Source organism: Lethenteron reissneri, chromosome 10, assembly GCF_015708825.2.
Source record: "Lethenteron reissneri isolate LAM-NWPU_2019-01 chromosome 10, ASM1570882v1, whole genome shotgun sequence".
Lineage (NCBI taxonomy): Eukaryota > Metazoa > Chordata > Hyperoartia > Petromyzontiformes > Petromyzontidae > Lethenteron > Lethenteron reissneri.
Window position 1 is genome coordinate 12218371 of NC_083788.1, and position 25874 is coordinate 12244244.

At 44.0% G+C, this 25874-nt stretch overlaps 2 protein-coding genes and 1 non-coding gene across 3 annotated transcripts in view; 1 reads left to right on the top strand and 2 right to left on the bottom strand.

The window, feature by feature from the left end:
• Positions 1–5405, bottom strand: part of LOC133340683 (trichohyalin-like) — a 158609-nt gene extending 153204 nt beyond the window's left edge. The window contains 1 exon segment of the mRNA XM_061549082.1: positions 4963–5405. Within this exon segment, the coding sequence (XP_061405066.1) occupies positions 4963–5085 (123 nt within the window). The 5' untranslated portion in view covers positions 5086–5405.
• Positions 5406–9615: 4210 nt separating this feature from the next.
• Positions 9616–9688, top strand: TRNAR-CCU (transfer RNA arginine (anticodon CCU)). Its single transcript has one exon. It is a non-coding gene; the product is annotated as a tRNA-Arg (tRNA).
• A 3184-nt stretch (positions 9689–12872) lies between these two features.
• On the bottom strand, positions 12873–24222 carry UBE2I (ubiquitin conjugating enzyme E2 I). The gene is made up of 7 exons (XM_061549061.1): positions 24033–24222; positions 20076–20160; positions 18947–19030; positions 18295–18367; positions 16826–16935; positions 16277–16356; positions 12873–16117 (listed from the first exon to the last, which is right to left on the bottom strand). Exons 2-7 carry the CDS (start codon positions 20139–20141, stop codon positions 16054–16056), a joined length of 477 nt encoding a protein of 158 aa, XP_061405045.1. The 5' UTR covers positions 20142–20160; positions 24033–24222; the 3' UTR covers positions 12873–16053.
• Between the last annotated feature and the right edge of the window lie 1652 nt (positions 24223–25874).

Consider the following 25874-nt stretch of genomic DNA (forward strand, 5'->3'; position numbering starts at 1 on the left):
TAATTCTCTCATTATTATTTTTAAAAATCCCTTTGTTTTGGCGTCTAGCGATGCACTGCATGGGAATCGTGGTATAAATAATAGAACGATGATGACAAAAACACTCTCCAAATAACACGAGAATCCCAGTCAACCTTGAGGATCTATATCACGTTATGTAATGTCACGTACCGTTTCAATCTGACCTACATGGATTGCTTAAGCCTCGTCTGTTGCCGCCCGGCAAAAAAAAACTGATCAAAACATTTTCCCTCTCCGCAAACGTGCTCAGATGTGAGAACACACAGCAGTGAACACAAAGACACAACAAAATGTATCCCTTTAGCCCTGCAGTTAAGACAGCGCCCTCTATTACAACGCTGACTAGGAGGCTAAATGATTGGGAAACAAACGGGACTGTGATGTTCGTCTGAATCCGGGGTTCTATGTACATCTAACCATCTATTCTCAGTCGTGGGTGCCGTTCCGGAGGCTTTTCTTCAACACGATGTGGTGCAACTTCTCTCCGCACCGCTTTCTCTGATCACGGCATAATTCCAATCATCACAACCGCAAGCAACATAACCAGGGGAAAGCGACAAACAATGAAGACAATTCCCAGCCAAGAGTTGTTCTTAATCACATGTGCAGATTACACTGACTGAATGGCGTCACTCCTGAAAATGCTGCCAAGTAGGCAGAATGTAAGCAATTTTCTTGAAAATGGCAAAACAAAAACAGACAAATCATCCTAAATGTCAAGAGGGACTAAAAACCATTCATTGCATTCGCTATCAAATACAGAAAAACACCTCCCTGGCATCTAAAAATTCCTCCCTGGCATCCGCCACTCACGAGTCGTGCCAGCAAACTCCAACACCACTCAGCAGCAAGGGGCTCTTTCAAAGCATTTTGTGCCACTTCCTTGGCTAATGATGGAGTGGCAGCCAAGCAATGGAACGCGTGGGAGAGTACGTCCACAGAGGCGATTGTAGGGATGAAACCAGTTTGTGTGCAGATGCTAGGTTGATTATTACACTGCAGGACCATGAGAAACGGCGAAGGCTATGGGAGGAACTTCATCCACAGCAATGGATTGAGCACGGGCTGATGCCGATGATGCTGATGTGCCACCCCTTACACTTAGCATTCGCTGCTCTGTTAAAGCTGTTCGGTCTCACTATCACACAGCCTGCTTGTTGTCGGGCTCCTAATGTATCTCCTTGCGCTCTATTAGGAAGGCCGAGGGTAAATTGTCTACCAATTTCCTTTGTTTAAATCGTTAGCCAGGGTGTGTGCGCCAATTGGCATACCCTGTAAATATGTATTTGATGTATACAATAGCAATAATTTGCAGTCCTTTGTGTATGCACTGCTGGCTTAAGTCCTCCCCACGCTGCATGCGTCACTGGGGTTGTTTCACCATACTTCACCACGCTGGCCAGTGGGGGGTTGGTAAAGCAGGGAGGGGTGGAAGGAAGACCGGTTCAGATATTGCTCTTCACTGATGTTCGCCGTGGTAAAGGAGTGGTAAAGGAGTGTTAAACCATCGACCAAGAGAATATATTTGACGATTTGGCTCTGGCTTTCCCGTGGTGAAATGCAACCTTTCAGAAGAGTCTCTCACACACACACAGTGGTAGCGCTTGGCAATAGCAAACTCAGCAAACACTTAGAGCCCCAAACAGCTCAAGAGACCCCGGATACAGAAAAAAGTGGGCAAAACAAATATCAGCTGAAATGCAAACTCTAATTGACATACATATGAAAAACGATTATTCATCTCTAGATTTGACGTTTTCGTGACTGCAAGGATAAATACTCTTTGGTTCTTTCGGTAAAGTCACACAATTGTGTTGTGCCCAAAACGTCGTGATTTAATTTATTTGATACTTACGTGACTTTACCGAAAGAACCAAAGAGTATGGATCTCTCTCATCCCTATCTTGTCCATCTTACTCCACCTTTGCCTCTTGTCTGCATCTCTTTCATTTCACTGCATCTCTGTCTCACCATGGATTTCTGTTTCCTCATCATCATCCGACAGCTCTATCTTTTGTCGACATTTCTCTAATCTCACAACATTTCTGTCTCTTATCTATATCGCTTCTGTAACCTGACCTGGAGTTTATACATCGATTTAGGAGGAAGGTGGCAAAAGTAATTTCTGTTTCGGGCCCCAATGTGCCAGCACAAAACAAAAGACAAAGATCCCCCGGATAGCCTTAACAGACTGTTGGGAAAAGTGCTGTTAGCGAGCATCTATTACGGCCAAAACGGCACACGATGGGGTGGGTGGTCAGAACCACGCCCGGCCGCCTTTGTCTCCCTAGTGGCGATGTTTACACACCGCACCAGGTACTCATTTGACGCCGAGTCGACCTAGGGGAGGCCTAGGACCTGTTCAGATAATCGTCACTGGTGTTGGTCGTGAATCGAATTCGAGTCGCCAGGTTCGTAACGCAGCGCGCTAACCGCAACACCACCACTCCCCGCAACCACCGCTGCGAACACACACACACGCGCGTCTTCAAGACACTGACATCGCATTTAACTCCTGAAGACGCGCGTGTTGTGAAAATGTAATATGCACGTGTTTGCACAGTTCATTCCATAAAATAATTGACTGGAACTAATTACAGAAATACATTAAACAAAGGCACAATTGAAATCCTACACTGTCGATGTGGCCATATGTAGTGGCATTTAATCTCGGGATAGCGCACGATAAGCTCAGAGCTAGCATAACATTTTAAACTGACAGCTCAATACTCATCAGCACCACCACCACACCACGGATACCGGTGAAAACCGGCTACACAACGCTGATGAGCACTACGAACAAGAAATCTGATCAAATACAAGCACCGAGGTGTATCTCGTGATGCCAACAGCAAGTGTAAACACGCAGTGTTGTTTGGCCAGTTCTACCTTCAAAACAAAGCTTGTGACCTCTACGGGCTATGGAGTTAAAGTTATCTTAAAGTATTGGGGGTGGCGCAGTGGTACAGTGGTCAGTGCTCTGCTTGAGGAACCAGGCGACTCGAGTTCGATTCCTGGCCACGGCTAACATAAACTAAAACTAAACTATTTTAAATTTTACCAGGTAAGGCGCACTGAGCTACATAGCTCTTTCACCAGCAACCTGGCCACAATTGATAGCTCAACAAAGTGGCTTATCATGTGCAAATCGATAGCAGCAGCCAAAAACTCTAAACGCGTGTTGTTTCTAAATGTGGAGGGGGAAAAACCGGGGTCCCCGAAGAAAAATCCACGCGACCAAGGGGAGAGAGACACGCAGACTCCAAATATACAGCAGGCGTCATTGTGGGGATCGAATCCACGACTTCCTACATACCAGGCGATGGAGTTAACATCTCGCAAGCGATGTCTGAACCGGGCTCTGTGTCTCCTATTCAACTAACACCAGCTTGGTGATGTATGGTCAAACCCCACCGTGGCTGACATGGCGTGGGGGAAAGGCCTTCATCCCATTAGCGGATTGAACATGTGATAATCTATTTATTAATACTTGATTTGGAGCTTTCGTGACCGCAGGAATTACTCATTGGTTGATAATAGTTTTTTTACCCTTCTATCTGGCAACAAAACTGACACCTTTTTACAAGGAGTCATGTTTGCATAGACCACAATACCTGCAGTCATAATACAAACAAAAGACATAACTCTGATAATGTGCACTGTCCTTGAAGTTGATTGGTCCACACCCGAGACAGCTTTCCTTCGAGCCTAGTCTCACATGGGTTGGACGCCTTTTGGCGTCATCTGGTCCAACCCATGTGAGACTAGGCTCTAAGGAAAGCTGTCTCGGGTGTGGACCAATCAACTTCAAGGACAGTGCACATTATCAGAGTTATGTCTTTTGTTTGTATTATGACTGCAGGTATTGCGGTCTATGCAAACATGACTCCTTGTAAAAAGGTGTCAGTTTTGTTGCCAGATAGAAGGGTAAAAAAAACAATCAACATTTTTATTGGCAAATGAGGTTCCCATAGTACTCATTGGTTCTTTCGTTATTTAGCGTTGAATGGACGTGAATGTTGATCGGTGTTCGTTTGTTTGGTCGCTGCTTATATTCTGCTGGTGTCAACGATTAACAGTTTTGGCATCATCGCGAGACGTCATCAGCCTTTTGGGCGCAACCACAGGCAGCAAAACTGGCATTAGCAAGCAACCTTGTCTCCCGTGTGCTTTGTGCGTGTCTCCGATTTAAATTAACCTATCCACGAGCTATTACACAACTTTAAGAAGGGCAGATGTGTTCTTATTAAGTGGAAGTCGCCGTTATCTAGAACAATACACGCCGCAAAACTGAAGCGCTTAAATTCGACTTAATATCAAATCATCACTATTATTATAGTAACAACGTCACCTCTAATTATGGTCACAATTATTAAAAACACATTTTTATAAGGGTAATTACAATGACGGTGACCATTCATCATTACAATGACAAAGATCAACACAATTACAATGATGACGTTAATCGTTACAATCATAAGCACTACCAGAATGATAACTATTATTACAATAATTATCAACAGTATCATGACCATAGTAACGATTATGATTATTACAATCATGACAATCGTCATGGTGATCATCACTAATGATGATGCAGATGACTGCGATCGCCGGGCAGTTTACAAACTTGGCCAATTTCTCTCCCCATACTACAAAATAAACAAATCGACGTTACAGCTCACCGGCCTTCGCCGGTGCGGCCTAGCGAGGCCGTACCCACAAAGATGCGTCCCTAGGGGCAGGACAAATAGCCGAGGCCGCTCTCTCCCGGGGCAACACACCCGGGGCGCCGGGAATCGCCCATGACACAACCAGAAACATCAGGAGCAGCATCACCACCACACCCATCAAGCTATGAGGCAGCAAGCCTCAAGTTCCCTCGTCGCATCTCTCACCAGCAATCAGCAGCAATCAGCAGCGACTCCCTCACACACTCACCTGATTCAAATCCTCATCGCAGAGCAAATGCGACTCGCGTGGCTTGAAGCAGTTCTGGCATTTGGTTTTGTTGAAGATGTTCGCCTGGAACTTGCGGCACGGGTTATCCTTGGCGGCAAGCATGGTGCTGCGTATTGTATTTGTTCTTATTGCGTTAAGTTATAGTATTTGCACATGCATACATACATACATACGCACACATACACACGTACAGACACACACACACACACGCGCGCACTCACTCACACACACACACCCCCGACCGGACCGATTGAAGCTCAAATGACTGCCCGGTCGAGCGAGCGACTGTCTGGCCGGTGGACTGACTGACGAGTGAGCCGAGTGATCGCAAGAGTGACTGGAAGAGTGACTTAAAAGAGTGATTTTGAAGAACTGAGCGAGTGAATGAGCGGAGCGACTGAGCGCAACGACCACCTGGGACGAGCGCCTCCGAGTGACTGAGCGCTGCTGCCTGCGAGCCGCTTCACTCCCTCCGCGCCCGCGCGCGCGCGCACGACTACAACGGCTCCCTCACTCCGGCAACGGAGACAACAACAAAATAGATCCCTACGAGTAAAAATAGATCCCATTGTGCACAATTCCTTGAGCAAGCACCTATTGTATTGCTTACAATACCGATTTGATTTGTGATATCTCCATACACATCTACGCAGTCTCACCCACACGTTAGCACCGGTCTTTTTTTGCGACACAGACTGATGCAAAGCATTATGTAATTTACTCATTTTTGGCTGAGTGGAAAAAAAATTGAATATGTATCTATACTGGAGGAATTCGATTAGCTATAACGTTCTTTTTCACAGACGTCCAGTACAGTGTCGAAAAGGAGCGCTGAGGCAGATTCTGATTGTGGAACAGGCTATGTGTGGGGAGACCTGGTCAGGGATCGAACCCAAACTAATGAGACTTGGAAGTCACTGCTCTCCAGCCTTTGATTAAGCTTCGGCCAAAAGTCCCCTCTGACCTTTCCCTGAACCCAGATAAAGGATTCAACTCTCCTCCACTCTGTATTAGTAATGACGTCAAACAATCATTCCTGCACGCGGCCTGTTCACGCGGTTTTGCAGGCAGGAATTACAACTCCATGTACGGTAATTTCCAAGACATTACAATCCAATAGAATACTCATTTGAGTTGATACATTTTGACCATCTTCTTGGTTCTTTCGGTAAAGTCACATAGAAGGGAAATAATAAAATAATAAAAATAAAACATAATAAAATAATTCTCACGACGTTTCGGCCACAACGCAAGCAGCCGTCCTCAGGTTTCATTTTTATTATTTTGCTATTTCCCTTCTACGTGACTTTACCGAAAGAACCAAGAAGATGAATCCCTGCAGTCACGAAAGCTTTCAATCGGCATTTTGACCAGTTCAGATATCACAAGGTTAAATGATAATGACCTATCTTAAGTAGATATAGGCATAAAAGAGACCGCACAGCCTTATCTTGAGCCCCACATTGCACCCTCCTGTATTAAGTTATTCAGTTATTCCCTGTTGTTTATTTCATTTGCTTGTTCTCAACGCACAACGGCTGTCATCAGAAAATCTGAGACTGTGAATATTTTCTCCACTCATCTTTGGGCCTCCGTTTCTCCAATTAAATGTCCAGGTCACGGCTTTCGGTGTTTGCTGTGAAGCACTTTGGCGAAATATCTCATCTTATCTATCTCCCCTTAAAACGCGCGGTTAGTTAGTTAGTTAGTTCCTTTCATCCAGCAGCTTGACAAAGGGATGTAACTTAATGTCGATTGTAGGCGTCCACCAGGGAGACGGAATCATTAGATCAGCTCATGCGCAGGTGCAAGGAGGATTCCCAGTACAGTAATCATGTAATATTACACCAATGTTATTGTCCCAACGTTCCATATTGACAGGGCTAGTGACATCGCAGCATTGTAAGAGATGGAGATGGTTTGGGAAGGCGTTCATCCAGCAGTTGAGTGATCGTGGTTGATTGCGCTGACATACAAACTGCATTCGTATTGTGCAGTATGTTGAAGGAATCTTGAGTGCCCGAAGAAAACCAATGCAGAGGGGAACATCCCTCATCCTCAAGACACACACATTCCATTCACACACGTAAAACATGCATCTTTTTAATATCGTATAATAATACTGTTAAATATGTTTTTCCTTATACTGTAGTTTGTGCATAGATTAATACAAAAACAAAGAATACAAAAATGTAAGCTATGAATGAGTTAACGAAGCACAAGTTCGTGATTAACAGCTTTGAAAATAAATAGTAAAAATTATATTAGCTCGTTTGGGCACTTAATTGTATCTCTGCACTAGAGACTAGAATTGTTTTTTTTTATAAGTCGTGAGATAGAGATTTCATAAGCGTGTTGATGCGCAGCGCCTGTTGGTTTACAACTTGGACACATTTCCGTCTTTTTTAAAATCCTTTATATTAAGTTCACTTGCTTGCTTGCTTACGACCGTGCAAATCTTTCGGTCGTTTTTTAACCCACTTCCCGTGATCCAATCGAGCTGACATTTTGCACACAGACTCGTTGTGCGAGACAATTAATGTTCGTGAAAAATGTTTTCCAAAATTTTACACTGTTTAGGGAAAACAAATTAAATATTTCAATTCCAATTGCTTAATATTGGCAGACAATCATCTGACCCATAGGTGGCAGCCATCTCAAGCCAGAGGACGAGAGGACTCTAGCCGCCACGCATATAAAGGATTTATAGTGAAAAACTTTGTTTTTACGGGTTATACTTGTTATGGATTGTTCTCATCACTAATAGAAATTCCACAATTTATTGACACAACGCGTGGGATTTCGATGATTGCGGCGGCGTGGCGTGGTTGGCACGGGCCCTCCTGGTGTTGACAGGGAATGTTACATGCCCCCTTCTTCATAACGGTGACCACCAGGCTGAGCCCATCAACTCAATACGCTCGAGAAAACCCGGTTTAATCACAATGCAATCCAGTGGTTCTTCACCTTCACTGCAGCCTTGCACCCCTTTGGTTCTGAATCGTGAAACAACATGGATAATGTTAATAAACACATAGGGTTTGATGAAACAAATGAGTTTTACTTACGTGCCCGTCCTTAATTTGTACTTTCGATTAATAACCTTCTAAAAAAAAATCTGGCCCATGTCTCGCACCCCCCAGGGGCACGGTGCATGCCACCCCAGGTTAAGAAGAAGCTGAAGAACCACCGAATTAATCTGCGTGAATCTATGGGTCTACCTGAGTCTGTGCCAGTCCATCCTTCTTTCTTCTTCGGAAGGCTGACGTCGATTGAAGGCCAACATCTGTAACATTATACTGGTAGGAACCTCCTGGTTACACAAGCCCACAGGGGATTATTGTGTCAGTCGTGCAGGGAGGGGCTGGGCGGGGAGAGGCTGGGTGGGGAGGGTGGGGCTGGGTGGGAAGGGGCTGGGTGGGGAGGGTCTGGAGGGGCTGGGTGGGGAGGGTGGGGCTGGGTGGGGGGTGGGAGGGGTGGGGCTGGGTGGGGAGGGGCTGGGTGGGGAGGCAGGGAGGGTGGGTGGGGCTGGGTGGGGGGGTGGGCGGGGTGGAGAGGGGCTGGGTGGGGAGGGTGGGGGGTGGGAGGGGTGGGGCTGGGTGGGGAGGGGCTGGATGGGGAGGGTGGGGCTGGGTGGGGAGGGGTGGGGCTGGGTGGGGAGGGGTGGGGCTGGGTGGGGAGGGGTGGGGCTGGTCACCCCGTGGTGCCCTTATAAAACTCAACGTTTAACCTACTCACGCCGCCTTGTGCCCGCCCTCACAGTCGGGCATATTTGCGGAATGCACCACGCCGCCGTTGACCCTGCAGGCCATTGACCGAGCAACCCGACGTTCCCACACCAGCTCCCTCCGCAGGAATGTGTTCATTGCACTTCTGCGGTTGAGCCAGATAATGTTGGCGGCTAAGAGGACAGCGCAGTGGGTGAATCTCCGTGGTTGCGATGCCTCCGCCATCGTGACGGTGTTCGTGAATCGGGTCTCATTGCCTCCTCGGTTCTACGTTCCACGGTCCATTCTGCGCGGTGGCCACAGTTTCCTCACGACTGAGTTTATTGTTCATTGTTATTATACATCATCATCAACATCAGAAACTGCTGCTGCTAATGCCGTGCGTTGTGCGCAGTGGATGCGGTGGGGGGCTCCCGTGGTGCGATGGATGCAAGTGTGGGGGGCTGCGTGAGCCCCCCACGATTTACCGCTCGCCTGGACCGGCCTCGGGGCGGCAGCTGTACCGCCTGTTCACTCGACATGCATCCGTCACTACTACTGCTACTGCTGCTATTGTTTTGCAAGGCATGTTGTTGTTGTTGTTTTTTTGTAATGTAGACAATGTAAATTACATTTTCGTTGCCTTTCTTTTGACGTGACGGGACGCGCTCAGCCAAAATCCGAGGCGAGCGAGCGCCCCCTCGTTGGCGCTTAAGGCTCCGGGCCCCCCGTCCAAATGTCTAACCTTTTATCCTAACTCCAATCGCCAAAAACATCTCGGATACGCGACTGTTCAATGGGTAAAGTGGCCGATAGCGGTTTAAATCGGCTGCGGAGAGCATCGTTCGATCAAACGAGGTCAACAAAGGGGACGCCGGGCAATAGCGCCTATATAAGGAAAACTGCGCCGTGGCGTTAACGTGTAGCCCCAGTGGCCTAATGGATAAGGCACTGGCCTCCTAAGCCAGGGATTGTGGGTTCGAGTCCCATCTGGGGTGTGCGGATTTTAATTTTTATTAACGGCGCCTGTTGGTACTGCTCGCTTGAATTACACGTGGCGATGATGAGTCGAAAGTGCGCCTCGGATTATTTATTTCGTGCGTAGAGAACTGCCGTGGGTTTTTTTTTTTAAAGAGACAGGCCGTGGACAAAAATCTTATGATTTGTAAGCGTGCAGTGCTGCCCCCTAATGGCCAAGGTGGCCACGTTACGTTTGGGCAGTCGTGGGTGAATCAAAACGACGACCAATTTTTTGTTACACTCTACATAATGTATATATTGCCCTAAATCATTGGCACAAGCCAAGAAACATATTAAGGTCCCAAGAGGCTCAAGTTGCCCCGGATTTCTTTGTGTAAATCATCTCACTTGATCTCACTAAATTTTAAAGATAGTGGCGTCGTTGGCAAGAAGAGTTAGGACATTTGCATGCCGGCGTTATGGTCCACAGTTGACAAATTACGGTATTACGGTACCCCAAAATGACTCAGTTGGAAAACACATCGCAATTACCCCCCCCCATACTGCGAAAGTTGGCAGGAACTTCCTGGAAAAAGAGCCGTGAGACTCAAATAATTTTTTTGTTAAAAAAGTTTGACAATAACTAAACACAACTATCTCTATATTTGTGTACATGATCCGATTTCACTCCATCGACACCTCTGCTCCAAATCTCTTCTGTGATCCTTTTTCTTAAATATATACATTTAAAAAGGTCCTCGGAAAAATCTTCTGTGGGCCTCCAATGGGCTGCCAACACCTCTGCCCTTCAGAAAGTCAACATGCGACATAAGGCACTGTCATATCAGCCAGTCGATCCACTGCTGGATGAAGGCCTCCCCCAACTCACAACCATCCCTCACGATCCTGCGATCCAACCATCCATCGAGCTGATGTCAACCCTACACGGTAATTTCATAAATATCATAAGCATGGACCCGTCATTGGCATTTCAAATTTGCGAAATACATATTTTATGTGTACGCTTGAACTCGCATCTTCGCAGGCGTATATATTTTAAAATTATTATCTTGTTCTGCTGTGCTTGGGAAGCGTAAACAATTGCGATCTATTAAACAAAAATCACGACGCAGTTAGAATATTAACAAAAGACAACACAGCATCATTGACGTAACAGTCCCATCTTATCAATGTGTGCGTATTAATATTGCATTTCAATACATGTTGGGGGCAAAATTATTAACGGGCACTAAAATGTACTGAAACTGTTGTTCCGCTTTCCAATTCACGCGTAGATTATAGACCATATGCAAGGTACTAGAGTATTAAACGCCTTAAAAATAGACAGCACTTATGGTCGCTTGGAGGAGCGAAATGCAATTATGAGCCGGCAAACACCGCAATTGAGCATTTAGCAGATGCTCATTGAGGAAGTGAGTCTCAGACAGCAACCAACCGGCAGAACCAACCAAGAATCCACCGTTAGATGAACACCGCATCGGTCAAAGGGGTTGTTTGACCATACTTCACCACTCTGGCCAATGCGGGCTGGTGACGAGACAGGGCGGGGTTGCGCCTAAGACCGGTTCAGATGGCACTCGCCACTGATGGTAGGGACTTGAACTCAGGTGCCCGGTTCGTAGTTCGGCGAGTGCGCTAATAACGCTACCGCCCCACACCGCACGAAAAGATGAATTTGACAGTAATGTACAGTATAAAAGTGTTTTGCCAATTCTTACGTGGCGTGCGGTATGTGGGAATTCACTTGTGTCACTTTGTACTTCAACAAATGTTTGCACCCAGGCTAAACGTCTCACCGAATAATTGTATTTAACAGCTCGCTGTTAAGACTGAAGTCGGTGGCACACGACTTAGTAACCGCAGTCACAGCGCGAAGTATACTGGATGTGGTGTGCCAGGTACATACATATATTTTTTTATACCAGGTCGCAGCACTGGGAAAATGCGGCTGAAATGAATCCACGGTGGCACAAGTGTGCATCACAACAAATGCACTCACCTAAAACATGCTAGGCCTTGTCGAAGGCATATGAATGGGCTTTCACCTGATTTAAGTGAAGGATTTGCTATAACATATGGAATCAACTAGTATGGTTTTTCAAAGTACGCAAAACTTGTTTACGTTGAGTTTTCCCGCTGATTGGCGTTAACAGGATTAATACTCTACTTGTGCAACCGGGCCTCATTAAATGGTTGAAGGTGCTTGGCACCCAACACCAGAATTCTTCCAAACAGAACTAATTAATTGACGTTATACAGGCTAGGTAGTTGTTGCTTTGTCTGAATGACAAACACTATTGCCCTAATGGGGCCTTGCGGACGCAACTCCACTTGTTATCCTGCTTGCACACTCAAAGGTGCGGCCCTGCAGCGTTATGCTCACGCCACTGGTGGCGGAAGCGCCTCCACGAGAGGAAGCCACCCAGAGCCCGTTCATGGGATGGGAATTCTGGCCGAATCTTGTTCACTCAACCCTGCACAAATGTAACTCGGAATCACTTACACGTAGCTGGTGGCATTCATATCAGCTGTAAGGCAACAATTACCAAAACAGATTGTATCGTGGGGTGATTGCACCGTCTTGGTTGGAGAACCAGAGGTTTCCACCAATCATAAATCACGTAACATTAGATTAAAACAGCATATATGTTCCTGCATATCAAACTAGTCAGCTTTAATGTGATTTAGCACAAAATAAATGTTGGTACACGAGTCGATCTCCTAAATATATATGAAAACGTGTTGTCATTCATGCACAACACATTTCCAATCGGTTACATTATTAAATATAAAAAAAATGTATAAGGGTGTGTTTACAATGTTCAAATTCATCTTGAAAAATGTTGGACTAAATGTATGATCACAAAATTTGTTTGTGTCTCGGAATGTTCCAAAAGTATGACGTCACAGGGAATGTTCACTTCATGATGTCCATGCTTTTGACAGTGTCAGATGGCATCGGGTGACATCACTTTTGTTAGCACGACACGTGACATTACATAGATTTAGCCGAAAAAACCGAACCGAAAATTGGCGTTAAAAATAAAAAATACATTTAATAATCCGGACACTCATCCCGAATACAATACTAGCAGAAACAAAACAAAAGCTGTGATTACAATAATTAAAACGCAGGCATAAAGATAACCGATATTTAGCATTATCCCCCCCCCCACCCCCCGTAGAAGAAGAGCGCGCAGGTGCGTTTATTCAAAGAGTTTATTCGGCAAAGTAACACGTTCAGAGGTTAAGATGTGCACAGCCTGTTATAAAGCACCACGTACGAATCGAGACCTGCACGCTCAGCTCACACGTCGGGTTCCCCTGTACAAACGATATTCTTCCAAAAACTGCGACGTCAGAATTTTACCTACGGCAAACTCATACTGGAGACTAAATCACGTGGGCGAAAGAACATTACCGTGTAATTATACATATTACAAAGCGGCAAAATTTTGGTGAAAATTAACTGTTGGCGAATTTCAGTTTAAGCTTCGAATTCACGGTGGATATTTTAACACCGACATTTCGCTTCGGATAACTCGGGGGGTCCGGAGCCACGTACAGCTCTTTAAGGAACTGCTTCATTACATCAAGGACCATTCACATACATTTCGACTCTCGAAATAGATATTTTTTTGCACCGAAAACGAAAAAAAATTGTCTTGTTATTTTGATTCTTGACCCCAGTGAACTAATGGTCATTTTATATCTGTATCACACATCACCCAGGTTGTAGACAATGTTTATTAACTCAATTCATCACTGCTCTGCGTTAAAAATAAGGGGTTCAGAAAGTGTTCCACTTGTCCCATAATTGCGTGGCATTTCATATTTTTGTCCAAATAAAATATCACAATTTACATTCAAGAAAAATATTACCTCCTAATTGAAAGGATAACATTAACTGTGATGGTATTGCTGCCGTGTCAGGCGTTATACCTATTACAAACATTAAATACGTGCAGCGTTTAATTTTAACCTCAGTGAAACAGGTTTACAAGTATAATTACAATGAAATCAGATCACGGTGAAATATAGTAAAATGCATATTCAAACAAATGTCCCCTTCAGATTCCCTTTAAGTGGGCTTCAACTGCTATCATTGCATATTGCCTGTGTTGGTACCTCAGAAAAAATAGCATATTTCCATTCCCATGATCCCCTTCCTGCTAGAATCAATCAGATATTTTTCCAAATGGAAAAAAAAGACCCATTTACAAATGACAGTAATAAAATCATGCACATGTTTATGGCCGGCAACACCAGCTTTTTTCATTTTGGCCAGAATGAAGCCATTGTTTTATGGTGTAACAAAAGGTACTAAAATAAATGGAGTGCCACTCAGCGGAAAACTAATTTACCAATAGTGCACACTAATAGCATTATTCCTTGACTTAAGTCATTTGCAGTGAAACCATTGTGAAAAGGCCTGTTTTTTTGAGTCACCAGACAAGGCAAAAAAAAAGCGTTTGTTCGTTGCAAGTATTTATCTTATTGTTATCTTGTAGATGCATACATCACCTGTATCCTAGTTTGTTTAGCATATACTTGAAGCGTCGTTCATACTGTAACGTTAAGCTAAAGCACATCATGATAGCAATGACACTTTCATATTGTAACGTCAATGCAATGCTCGACTCTAACTTTAGAGCGTTTGTTTTCCTCTCTCTTAGCAAAGCTTTAAATTTATTCGTTTTGGATAACCCGGCAGACAAAGCTGATGTACGTGTCTACGGAAACCATTCGCGGTTGGCTTGCATCTTCCTTAAACAAGCCATGTCAGGGGCTGTTGCTGTATTTAATAGCAAATTAATATTTTACAGCAGGAACAAAAATAAATGGCACTTTTCCCTGCTGACACAGGGTGCTCCTGCTGTGAAGTTCAGAAATTCCTGCAGATCTGAGACGGCCGCACTGAAGCGTATCAAAAAACACAAGTTAAAAGCCCACACAAACTTTCCTCGTATAGAGATACGTTCTCTAACTATACATCGGTGTACATAATTCAGGTCTGTTTATCCGATGGCCCTTAACCCGAATTAATGGAAAAACACGACATTAAGTAAACAATTCAAGATAGTTTCTGCATTTTTTTCCAGCAGATGCCATCCACAAATGTACAACGAGTTGATATTTTTATACTGTTTACCTGTACACAACAATAACCAGAAAACATAGCCATGGCTCAACAGAACAAGATGCACACCCATGCCTATTGGGTCTGTTCAGCCAAGGTGGTGACACGAAGGGACTAACTTTTAACGTTAACATTAAATTCAAGAGCATGTTTAAGAATCCACAAATGTAATTTACTAAGTAGTGTCACCTTGACAATGCAACATTTGGCCTGCTCTCCAGAGAACAAGAATGATTTTTGGAACAATTATATGCTGCACTAAATCTGGTGGACATTGTTACCCTTCACTGTCCACCCAACTCTGACCATCATTGTTAAAAAGGGAATATTTAAACGAGTAATAAAAGTCGTTGCAGCACCTTGCAGCAAATATCTTACCAACAGAGAATAGAGGCATCCTTAAATTTTGGGCTTTTCTGAAAAGCAGTGGTTCTTGTGGCAATTTAAACCGACAGGCAACTTAAAAAGTAAAACGCAGATCTTTCAGCTGAACTGCACTCCAAGTGAACTACAAGTACCGGACCAGATTTTCCAGATTGCACATGACTGGTTGCTCTAAATGTTTTTGCCACCAAGGTTAGCATTGTATTCAATTTCAGCTTTACATTGGCACCTCTGAAAAACCGGCTGGAACACGCAATCAATTAATATGGTTCAGATGTATTGATTGCCAGGGGATAAATTCACGATATACTTCAAATGGAGCTTCCGCAATGGGAAAACACCACCTGAATATACACCCAATGAAATTTACAATTTTAATGTGCCGCAGGTACCCATTCTTCTTGCTCAGAACACAAAAAAAAATCAAAACTGACCTAACAAGAATTAAACAAGAACATAGCCTAGATATACTGCTTAGAGCCTGCTTCACTTTTATAAAGCTTCGAGCATAACGCTTTACAACTCAAAAGGAAGCAGTTAACACACTACAGCTTTAAAGATGAAGACATTCTCTATCTAGAGCGCTAACCTACGTCGACCGACCGCCTTCCTTAAGGTAAACACGCCCCTTTACTTCTGCGCGGCGCTGATGAGACACAAGTCTGTAATGTGCCCGAGTCTCTTCAAGATTTGCCGTTTTTCTTTTTTGACAAAACTGCTTAAAGGGACCAAATAAAATGCATAGCGAATGCAGGTGAAATCGATCGCCAAGGCACAAGCTCGTCGGCTTGTTTCTTTCTCGCTTTCCAAACGGAGACGACGCTCTTCTTGCCCGGCGCGGTGCAACGTGGGCCCTTTTTACGACGGGGCAAACCTCTTTGCTTGCGCACGGACTCGCTTCTCGTACTCCACCCTGTTTTGACTGGCGAAGAGTACATAAAAAAACCGCCATCAGTGCACAGAAACGTAGCACTGACGAATACGTCGTATCGGTGAGCCTTGAAACGGCGACGACTCTCAAGTGGGGAGGGATTAAGACAAGGAATTACATCATCAAGGTGTGGTCATCAGGTGCGGTTACCAGTAAATGGTGTATGCCTCTGCTTGGGCTGGATCCTGGATGTTGGGCTCATTGAGGAGTTCCTGGATTCCTAACAGGATCTGGCAGGAACATGCACATGTCTGATGAGAAACCTCAATAAGCACCAACAAGTCAAATTGGAATGTAGTAATTTTTTTTGGACCAGTTATGAGCATTATATGGCCTCACAACAGCCTCATAGTTGGAAGACAAAAGCAGTTTCCAACACAGAACTGAATATACACAGACTGCTTTTATTCAATCCTCAAAAAACACGACTTCAACAGCTTTCTAATATGTAAAATGTAAGGTTGCAATTCTATACGGTCATTGCTTATATTAATTGGCAGTGTGCCAAACAGACTTTCTTTAGAAGTGTTTGGTTGAAGAATGGTGTGAACTGTTGTGGTGGAAAACTTAGGCCATGGCCCGTCTAAAAAGCTGCATCAGCTCCCCCCCCCCTCTCTGATGTGTACACATGGGCTCCACTTGCAGCCCAATTTCATCCAAGCGTTATAAAAAATTTAAGCTGGGGAGAGAGCGCACTACCTGCTTGATGGTGATGGCAGGCCTCCAGTCCTTGTCTTCTTCCAGGATGGAGAGGCACACGGTACCCGATGGGTACACGTTGGGGTGGAAAAGAGGCGGCTCGAATTTGCCTGCAAAGACGATAACCACGCAGCGAAGCAGCACGATGCACTTATGTACGTAGATTGAAAACTCCTTTTCGACTGAAAACTAATTTCTTTAGAACTACTTTTTGTGTTTAGTTTGTTGTCCTTCCCCCGCACACCTCCGATTAGCGGAGTTGGCTACGTACGGTGTGAAACAAGTTCAACATACATACATGTTGCACTTGGGATATAAACAAAAACACAAGAAAAACGGGTAGTCATTATCCGAGGTAGCGATTTGTTTAACACGCCTAGGTTTTTTCGGTAAAGTCACGTAGGTAAAAAATAAGAAATAAATTAAAAATAAATGAAAATAAATAACTTGATGTATTTTCATTTATTATTAAACAAAAAATTACCTACGTGACTTTACCGAAAAAACCTAAGAGTATGAATCCTTGCAGCTTCAAATCTAGAATTTGTTTAACAGTTGATTATATATTTTTTTAAGCTGTGATGCATTGTAGTGCCTTTCATAGCTGCATGAGTCACATCAACTAAGTTTGTAAAACATGCAGGAATAAAACACTCTATTCTCACAAGCAAGATTCAACACATATCCATGAGCTCAAGAATCGATGCATCCTTACAGGCCTACTTTGCTTCAACAAAGCTGAGGGCAGTGAGACATTCCTTAACGGTAGCACTTGACCATTGTAATGGCATGCATATTGAGACCTTAACGATAAGCATGGGTAAGATATACGAGTGGATGTTTACACTGCATATAACATTTACCCTGTGTGGTGTATTGAATGTCTGAGCACGTGCCATACATTTGTTTACATAGGGGGAAATGGGGCACTAATTAAATTACTGTACATGTGCACCCCCTAAGGAGTGACCCACGCCAAGACACTTTGGCAAGGCACAATGGCAACGGCAAATAGAATTGTGACAAAAATACGTCGTGGGTGCAAAAACGTAGGATCGACAACGCTTCCACTAATGGCACTCGGAATGCAGTCGTCCACGCCAACCTTAAAAATCTATTCTATCGGTGCCTCAGAACACAGGTAGTTGTTGCTGTTGTTGTAAAACACCATACAAAATGAATGCCTTTCTTCTAGGAAAACGCAGACTGCGATGGTGACCATCAACCACACACATACTGCACCTAATGTGCCCCACTTAGAAATCCTCTGCCAAGAAAGCTTTTTTTATTTCAATAATGCGAAATGAAACAGTTTCAACACAGGCTTTTCAACTCTATTGATCTGCTCGGTTTGTTTATTTAAAGGAAGACAAGAGCTAAAAAGCAGCTTCGAGCACGTGAATAGATTCCCAAGCCAAGACACCGAATCACAAAGGCCAGTGGATAAGACATGCAACGGCGGCGCTCACATTTGGGAGGCGAGGAAGGGTAGTCGTCTTTGAAGAGCATTCGCAGTTTGTACAGTCCGCCTTCCCATGGGGTCTGCAGAGTGGAAACACATTAAAACAAACATTCCAAGCGGAACTTTCGCCCTCGAAATATCAGCCTGGGAAAGGACGTGGGAAGCGCGCGGAGAAATCGCGATAATAAACGCTCTGCGGTGCCGAGAGAAAGGGCATGCCGCGTTCTTGCAGGGATCTTGGCAAGAACCCTCGCACCGCATGTGCAACAATTACTGTGCAGAGGACGAGCAAAAATCAAACGGGCTGCCCCCCATTCAGGGTAGGTTCTCTGGTACATGTAGCGTTAACATGTGCTGCGCTGGCTGCGTTCGCAAAGCGCTCAATCCGAGACGATATGGTGTAAATTGTGCGCCATTGGAAGTTAAGTGCATCGCAACATGTGTGTGTCTAAGTGAAAAATAATTGTGTTTTGGCATGATTTAAAGTTCGCCTAAAAGAGCAATCAAATATTAAACACTCTGCTGCTTCAGACCGAGGTCGAAAGTGCTTTACGGCAGCAGTGATGACAGTTCCAGTTGATGAGCTGGGAGAAACTAACTGCAGGTGGTGTGTGGTGAATGGCTTGTCTGGCAGACTGCAGGAGGGAAAATACACTCACAGCTTTCTTCCCAGGGATAGCACACTCCCAGTTCATGAGGTTGAGTGTCCCATCAGGGTTTTTTGTAGGAACCGCAACAAAACCCTGTCAAGAAGAAAATAAACGGACGCAATGTTCAAATTAATTGGGAAAGTGCTCAATTCTTCGACCAAGTATACTACATGCTTACATTATGTGCATAGTAGAATGTAATGCATAATTGGTTTGCCATACAGTCTCAATGAATGTATGGGCAAAATATAACCTCTGCACCTTTGAAAATCCCAGGTTGTTTAAACAGACTGCTATTAGTTTGGGAGTAATGATGTGATATTTTTGTTTCCGTTAAGCCAATTATCCTTAACATATGACCTCAATTACGCATGTTTGCATGTCGCATCTGCTCTGCTAACGCAAGTTAAAATTTGATTGAATAAATGAGGTGCCAGACGCTCCGGGCTACATTTGAAACGAAGCGATCATGCACATCAAATGTACCCAAATTGTAATATAACATATTAACACAGGCATGTAAAACACTGACAAAATGTGTCTTTAGTTCAAAATGCATAATTACAAACATATATATAATATTTTTTCCTGAAATAATAAATCAGACAACTTGTCTGAGCAAATTACAGCACTGGGAATCTTCAACGATGATGCATAAAAACCACCTGGGGTCCAACGCACAAGTAATTTAGTACTCAACTCCATTTCATTGTGGAAAACATTTCGATTTAAAGCTTTCGTGACTGCAGGGATTCATCTTCTTGTTTCTTTCGGTAAAGTCACGTAGAAGGGACGTGACTTTACCGAAAGAAACAAGAAGATGTGGAAAACATCTTTAAATAATGTGTAAGCTCACTAATGCATTTAAAAGAATGCTAACTTTTTCCCATGCAAAAGGAAACTCCAACACATTCGACTTGTAAATTGCTTTCCATGCAAGTACTCCACCATATCAAAGTTCTGATCAACCCAAAAAGTGGCTTCTGCAAATGCAAAACAAACACCATAACAGAAAAGACACCAAACTATGAGAACTGTGATGAAAATTCGTCCCTTGAGGCTGTTAAATTTAGAAAGAAAATTAGGAAAGTGTTGCACACAACGCACCACGTTAAAATATAAAAACAAAATTACTTACGTACGGATGGTCTTTTCTCCACGCTTTACGTTCCTGGGCCAATCTGCTCAATGCTATTCCAGACATTGTTTTACGTATGTCAGAACTGTGAATGTAGAAGGGGGTTTCATTAACATGCGTTTTTTGCATACAAAAAAAAATCAGAATTCCTATTTCTCTAAATAACAAACCATGGATGTATGAAAAAGCCAAGATGTTAGGGATGGGGCTGGCTCCACTCTGTGCCAGCCAGTTATACAATCTGTTGCCAGCAGCACTCCCTTGATTACATTGATCAATCAGGAGCAGTTACATGGCCCACCAGTAGGATAGCACGTTTCCCACTTGTTGCAGAGGGTTTTCAGTTTTCATCTGGCAGGCTTCCCTGGTTATTGTCCCAGGTTGGTTTCAAAATCATGCAATATGTGCCTGTCTTCCTCACGGTGGGTGTCAAAGATCCTGGAAATGTTATTTAAAAACAATAGGTCCTCGGCTGCGAAATAAAATAAAATTACTTAATTGGGATTACACAAAACAATTTCGATCCCTCCTGGGAAACTGCTGCAGACTATGTCTGTGAAACATAGCACCTTTGTGATAGCCTCGTGCGCTATAGGAATGACGGAAATCCCGAATGTACTCGTTATTACGATTAAATAATAATTTACAATGAGAGTGGACTTAATCTCTCTCCCGATCACCTAATGTTAATGCAAAATAAAAATGCTTCGGACGTCGGCATATGAAGGAGTGAGCTTCCGTCACACTCAGAAAATACAGTGATACCTCGGTTTACGAACGCTTCGGTTCACGAACAACTCGGTTCACGAACAGAAAATTTCATAAAAATATGCTCCGGTTCACGAACTCCGCTTCGGTTCACGAACAGGAGCCGTGGCCATTTTTATGCTAATTACAGGCTGTCACATGGTCGTGACTTCCTGAAGGAAGATCGTGGAGAGAAGAAGAGACACAGAAAGAAGTACTGTGAAGACACTTTCAGTGACTTTTTGATTTTTGGTGTGCTTTTTAGCACATACTGTACTGTACTAACTGTACTGTACAATACTGTACTTACTGTATTGTACAGTTCACCCGTTTGAGTGCTTACTGTACTGGAGTGCTTACTGTACTGGAGGGTTATGCAGCGCAGGAAGAGACAAGTGACATTGGACAGATTTTTCAGCAAAACTGAGCCTGCAGCTAGGAGACAAAGGAGAGAGGAAACCCCTGTAGGAGATCCCCTGATGTCCTTATGGAGGGGGACTCTCCCTCCAAACAATAACCGCCTCCCACCTGCCTTCCTCCATGCCAGAAGTCATCTCAAGCAAGGTTAGTGTTCTCTCTTTATACATTACTATACTGTACAGTACTACAGTAATGTGTATTGTCATTTGTTTCATATTTTTGTGCTTCAAAAACCAAAAAAAAAAGGTCAGAACGGATTAACCGGATTTACATTGAACCCTATGGGAAAATGTGCCTCGGTTCACGACCAATTCGGTTCACGACCAGAGTCAGTTCACGAATTAAGTTCGTGAACCGAGGTATCACTGTATATGGCAACATTGTAGTGTTCGTAAATCATCTATTAATACTGTCATAATAATCATTTAAGCTGCCAATCCACTGCTGGATAGAAGACTTCCCACGGTGTGTCGGTCATGGGGGTTGTTTGGCCATACTTTACCACACTGTTCAGTGCGGGTTGGTGAAGTGGAAGGTGGGGGGGGGGGATCAGGACCAGTTTAGGTATCACTTGCCATTAATATTGGCCATCGCCAGGAATCAAACTCAGGTGGCCAAGTTTGGAGCAGTGCTCTCCCCAGACATGCAGTGATGGCTTGTAAACATGGTTCAACTTTATAGTAAAAGTTCCAGGAATTTACAACAATGCAGCTGTCCAGACCTAGAACAGCACTAACGATGAAGATACACGCACTTGATACGCCAGGCAAGTGTACCATTATAAAATAATGCATTAAAAAACATATCAGGGACAAACCCGAGGCGAATAATCACCACATGCCAAAAGGTTTCAACCAATGAGTATTAGATTGCAGTTGTCAACCATAAGCGACATAAACATGCATTGCTATTGATTGGTCGCTAATTACCTCATGTTCTGTTACGCGTCTTTTGCCACCATATATGTTGGTGGGAAGCTCATGGTAAAAACACAAAAAATAGTACTTAACGTGCACGTGTGGAGATTGTCATATATGTTAATGTCAACAAAAAAATTACTTCGGTACAAATGCCATGAACACCAAAAAGATGTGCACACTTTGCACTTTCCAGCTAAACAAACACTGGCTTAAGCATGTAACGAAACATAACGTTAGCTGTGCATGTCAGACAGTGTGTCAAACAGCCGTCAGCTGATGTAAAGAAAGCGGTGCTTGACATTTCTAAGACACATTCAGAGGGTGGATTTACTGCAGCTGGATAATCTCTTGTAAAATTATCAGAAATCACTCATGGTAGCCTTCACATAGAGGAACATTTCCGATTCGACCGCACACTTCACCTGAGCATACACTTAATATTGCAAGTGGCATATGCACAAAACGCAAGTGATTGTAGCAATGTGCTATCCCCCCCACCCCCATTTAATATCCCCTACTAAGTTATCTATTAATTAAAAAAACACTTGAGGGTTGTACACTGTAATTATTTTGAAATTATTTTTAACCCGGGTTTTACATAAACTTTTTTCGATTGAGTTAGTTGCATTACATCAGTTTATTTTCCGTCATCTACAAAATAAGCCCAGAACAATGTATTGATGTTAATCGATTGTTTCCAGCACTTGTGAAGGACGCTACAGCTGCTAAGGTATTTGACACTTAAAGACAGTTTTTAAGTGGTGCACTTAAGCAGTCGCTTCTAAAGAGATATAATTTAAAGGATTTCTTGGGAGAACGTGGGACTAATTGGTGTTGAGATGTCTCAGAAGGTTACGGGATTTTTGGAGGGTAGAACTTCTTTGCAGATGGTATTTCTTTGGAGAAGGCACCTCAGATGGGGTATCTTTGGATATGGGATATCTTGGTGATGCAACGTCTGAGATATTTTTTGGGGTTATGTAATGTCTCATGTAATGGGATTTATTAGTTGGGACTTCTAAGGAAGAATCAAATGTGTTTTTGGGTGATTTAATGTCTCGCGAAGGGATGGGCTTTCTTGGGATATGAAAATGCTAATACTAGGGGGATGGGATTTCTTGGGATAAGATATCTAAAGAAGCAATATGACTTTAAGTGGATGTGATCTCTGAGGAGGGGGTGTGATTGGGTTAGAAGATTTCTTAGGATGTGATGGCGATTCTCGGGATGAGAAGCTCTCAGGAATGAGATTTCTAAGAAATAGATACTTCTTCGGAGGGGGTATATTATCTCTGATGAGACCGGCAGATCTAGATGTTGGACTGGTGTTATAATTTATCTGGTTATATCAATTATCTCTGGGTGTTCACGGTTTAACGCGAGCGGTCGTTATGGAGGGCCGAAGCCACACGTGTTGCCGGCTGTGCACAACTGAAACCATCACAACCACCACCACCGCCTATTACAGCCACAACACACACACAACCCAGCTCGCGTGGGCACAACATTAATTACACATCGTTTAAAGCAATCGAGTCCTACACAGGAGCGGCACACGTTCAGCACGTCCCAATAACCAAGAAATATGTCTAAGCTCGCACGGGGCCTAGTCAAGACACGGGCTCGACTCGGACCACGGCCGCGGCTTTTAGCGCGGCATGGAACTAAAACACACACACACTTACTCGACACGTTACTTCCACAACACGACGACAAACAAGGGCCACCCCTGAGACGACGACAACAACTTCTTTTCAGATCCGAGCGAGCAATTGGCGCGGCGTTTCAGGCGACGGCGCCTCCTGAAGGCCTCGGCAGCTTCCCCCGCCCCGCGCGTCACCAGAGGCCGCGAGGCCCCAACCGCACTCACCAGGCTCACGGCGACGGCGGGGTAGCAAGATGAAGCGGTTACAATCGCCGTGGTGGTGGTGGCGATGGCATTCGCCTTGATTAAATAATTTAGTCTTTAAAGAGAGAGTGGTGGTGGGGGTGGGGAAAAAAGCGCGCGGGTTCCCGCCCTGAGGAAGATGGCGGCGGCGTCGCGAGACGGCCCGGGCCCCCACCTCGCGACCCTCGACCCCTGACCTATGACTCACACCCACCCCCCACTCACCCACCCCCACTCACCCCCCACTCTCTTTCATTCCATCGTAACTCATTCGTTTTCACTCATTCATTCAATCATTCCTCTTCCTCGAACCTCTCAATGCTTTTATTCGCTCATCGATTCCCTTATTGACTCCCACCCCCCCCCTCTCTTTCATTCCATCGTAACTCATTCGTTTTCACTCATTCATTCAATCATTCCTCGAACCTCTCAATGCTTTTATTCGCTCATCGATTCCCTTATTGACTCCCACCCCCCTCTCTATTTCATTCCATCGTAACTCATTCGTTTTCACACATTCAATCAATCATTCCTCGAACCTCTCAATGCTTTTATTCGCTCATCGATTCCCTTATTGACTCCCATCCCCCCTCTCTTTCATTCCATCGTAACTCATTCGTTTTCACTCATTCAATCAATCATTCCTCGAACCTCGCAATGCTTTTATTCGCTCATCGATTCCCTTGACTCCCACCCCCCCTCTCTTTCATTCCATCGTAATTCATTCGTTTTCACTCATTCATTCAATCATTCCTCTTTCTCGAACCTGTGCTTTTATTCGCTCATCGATTCCCTTATTGACCCCCCCTCTTTCATTCCATCGTAACTCATTCGTTTTCACTCATTCATTCAATCATTCCTTTCTCAAACCTGTGCTTTTATTCGCTCATCGATTCCCTTATTAACTCACACTCATTCCATCGTAACTCATTCGTTCTCACTCTCATTAATTTAATTAATCATTCCTCGAACCTCTGTGCTTTTATTCGCTCGATTCCCTTATTGACTCCCTCCCCCCTCTCTCATTCCATCGTAACTCATTCGTTTTCACTCATTCAATCAATCGTTCCTCTCGCTGGAACCTCTCACACCTTTCATTTGCTCATCGATTCCGTCATTGAATCTCACCACCAACCCCTCTCATTCAATCGTAACTCATTGGTTTTCACTCAATCATTCCTCTTGCTGGAACCTGTCAAATCTTTCATTCACGCATCGATTCCCTCATTGACTCATCACCCCCTCTCTCATTTCATCGTAGCTCAACTAGATCGCGTAATTACTACTGGCGAAACGTCGTACTCAGATTGTAAATGTTGTGGCTTGGCTCTCCAACACACCGGTGTGGTGCTTTACTAGTATAGTACACTATACACTGCACTACTATACACGACACTATACACTACTATTAACACTACACTATACACTACTATTAACACTACACTATACACTAGTGCTGTACTAGTGACGAATTGACCACGTTCTGTTTACGTGACAACCCTTACTATGTTGGCTGTGTCGGGTGGTGGCGGGTTTTAACGACACATTTATATATTTACGCGATCTAACCAAAAAAAAAAACCTCTTATGGATATTTATTGGTCGTGAAAGCCTGCTACGTGTTAAACTCACACGAGGGAAAGTGGACCAAAAAAGTAGTTTGCTTCCACGTCTACTGACGACGAACTTTTGATCAATACCGAATTTATAGAGGTAGCTTGAAAAAATGTGGATTTGTATCAGGTTTGAGAACAGGTTTTCCCCTTTTTTCTGGCAACAAAACAGGTGTTGAGATGTTAAAACACCAAACTGAAACCTTTTGCA

Excerpts from the sequence above, each read along its gene's own strand:
- UBE2I (XM_061549061.1), bottom strand. The coding sequence starts at position 20,141 with ATGTCTGGAATAGCATTGAGCAGATTGGCCCAGGAACGTAAAGCGTGG. Across the intron at positions 16,936-18,294 it reads CCCTTCCTCGCCTCCCAAAT|GCAAATTCGAGCCGCCTCTT; the intron begins GTGAGCGCCGCC and ends TCGTCTTTGCAG. Across the intron at positions 16,118-16,276 it reads GAGGCATACACCATTTACTG|TCAAAACAGGGTGGAGTACG; the intron begins GTAACCGCACCT and ends ACTCTTCGCCAG.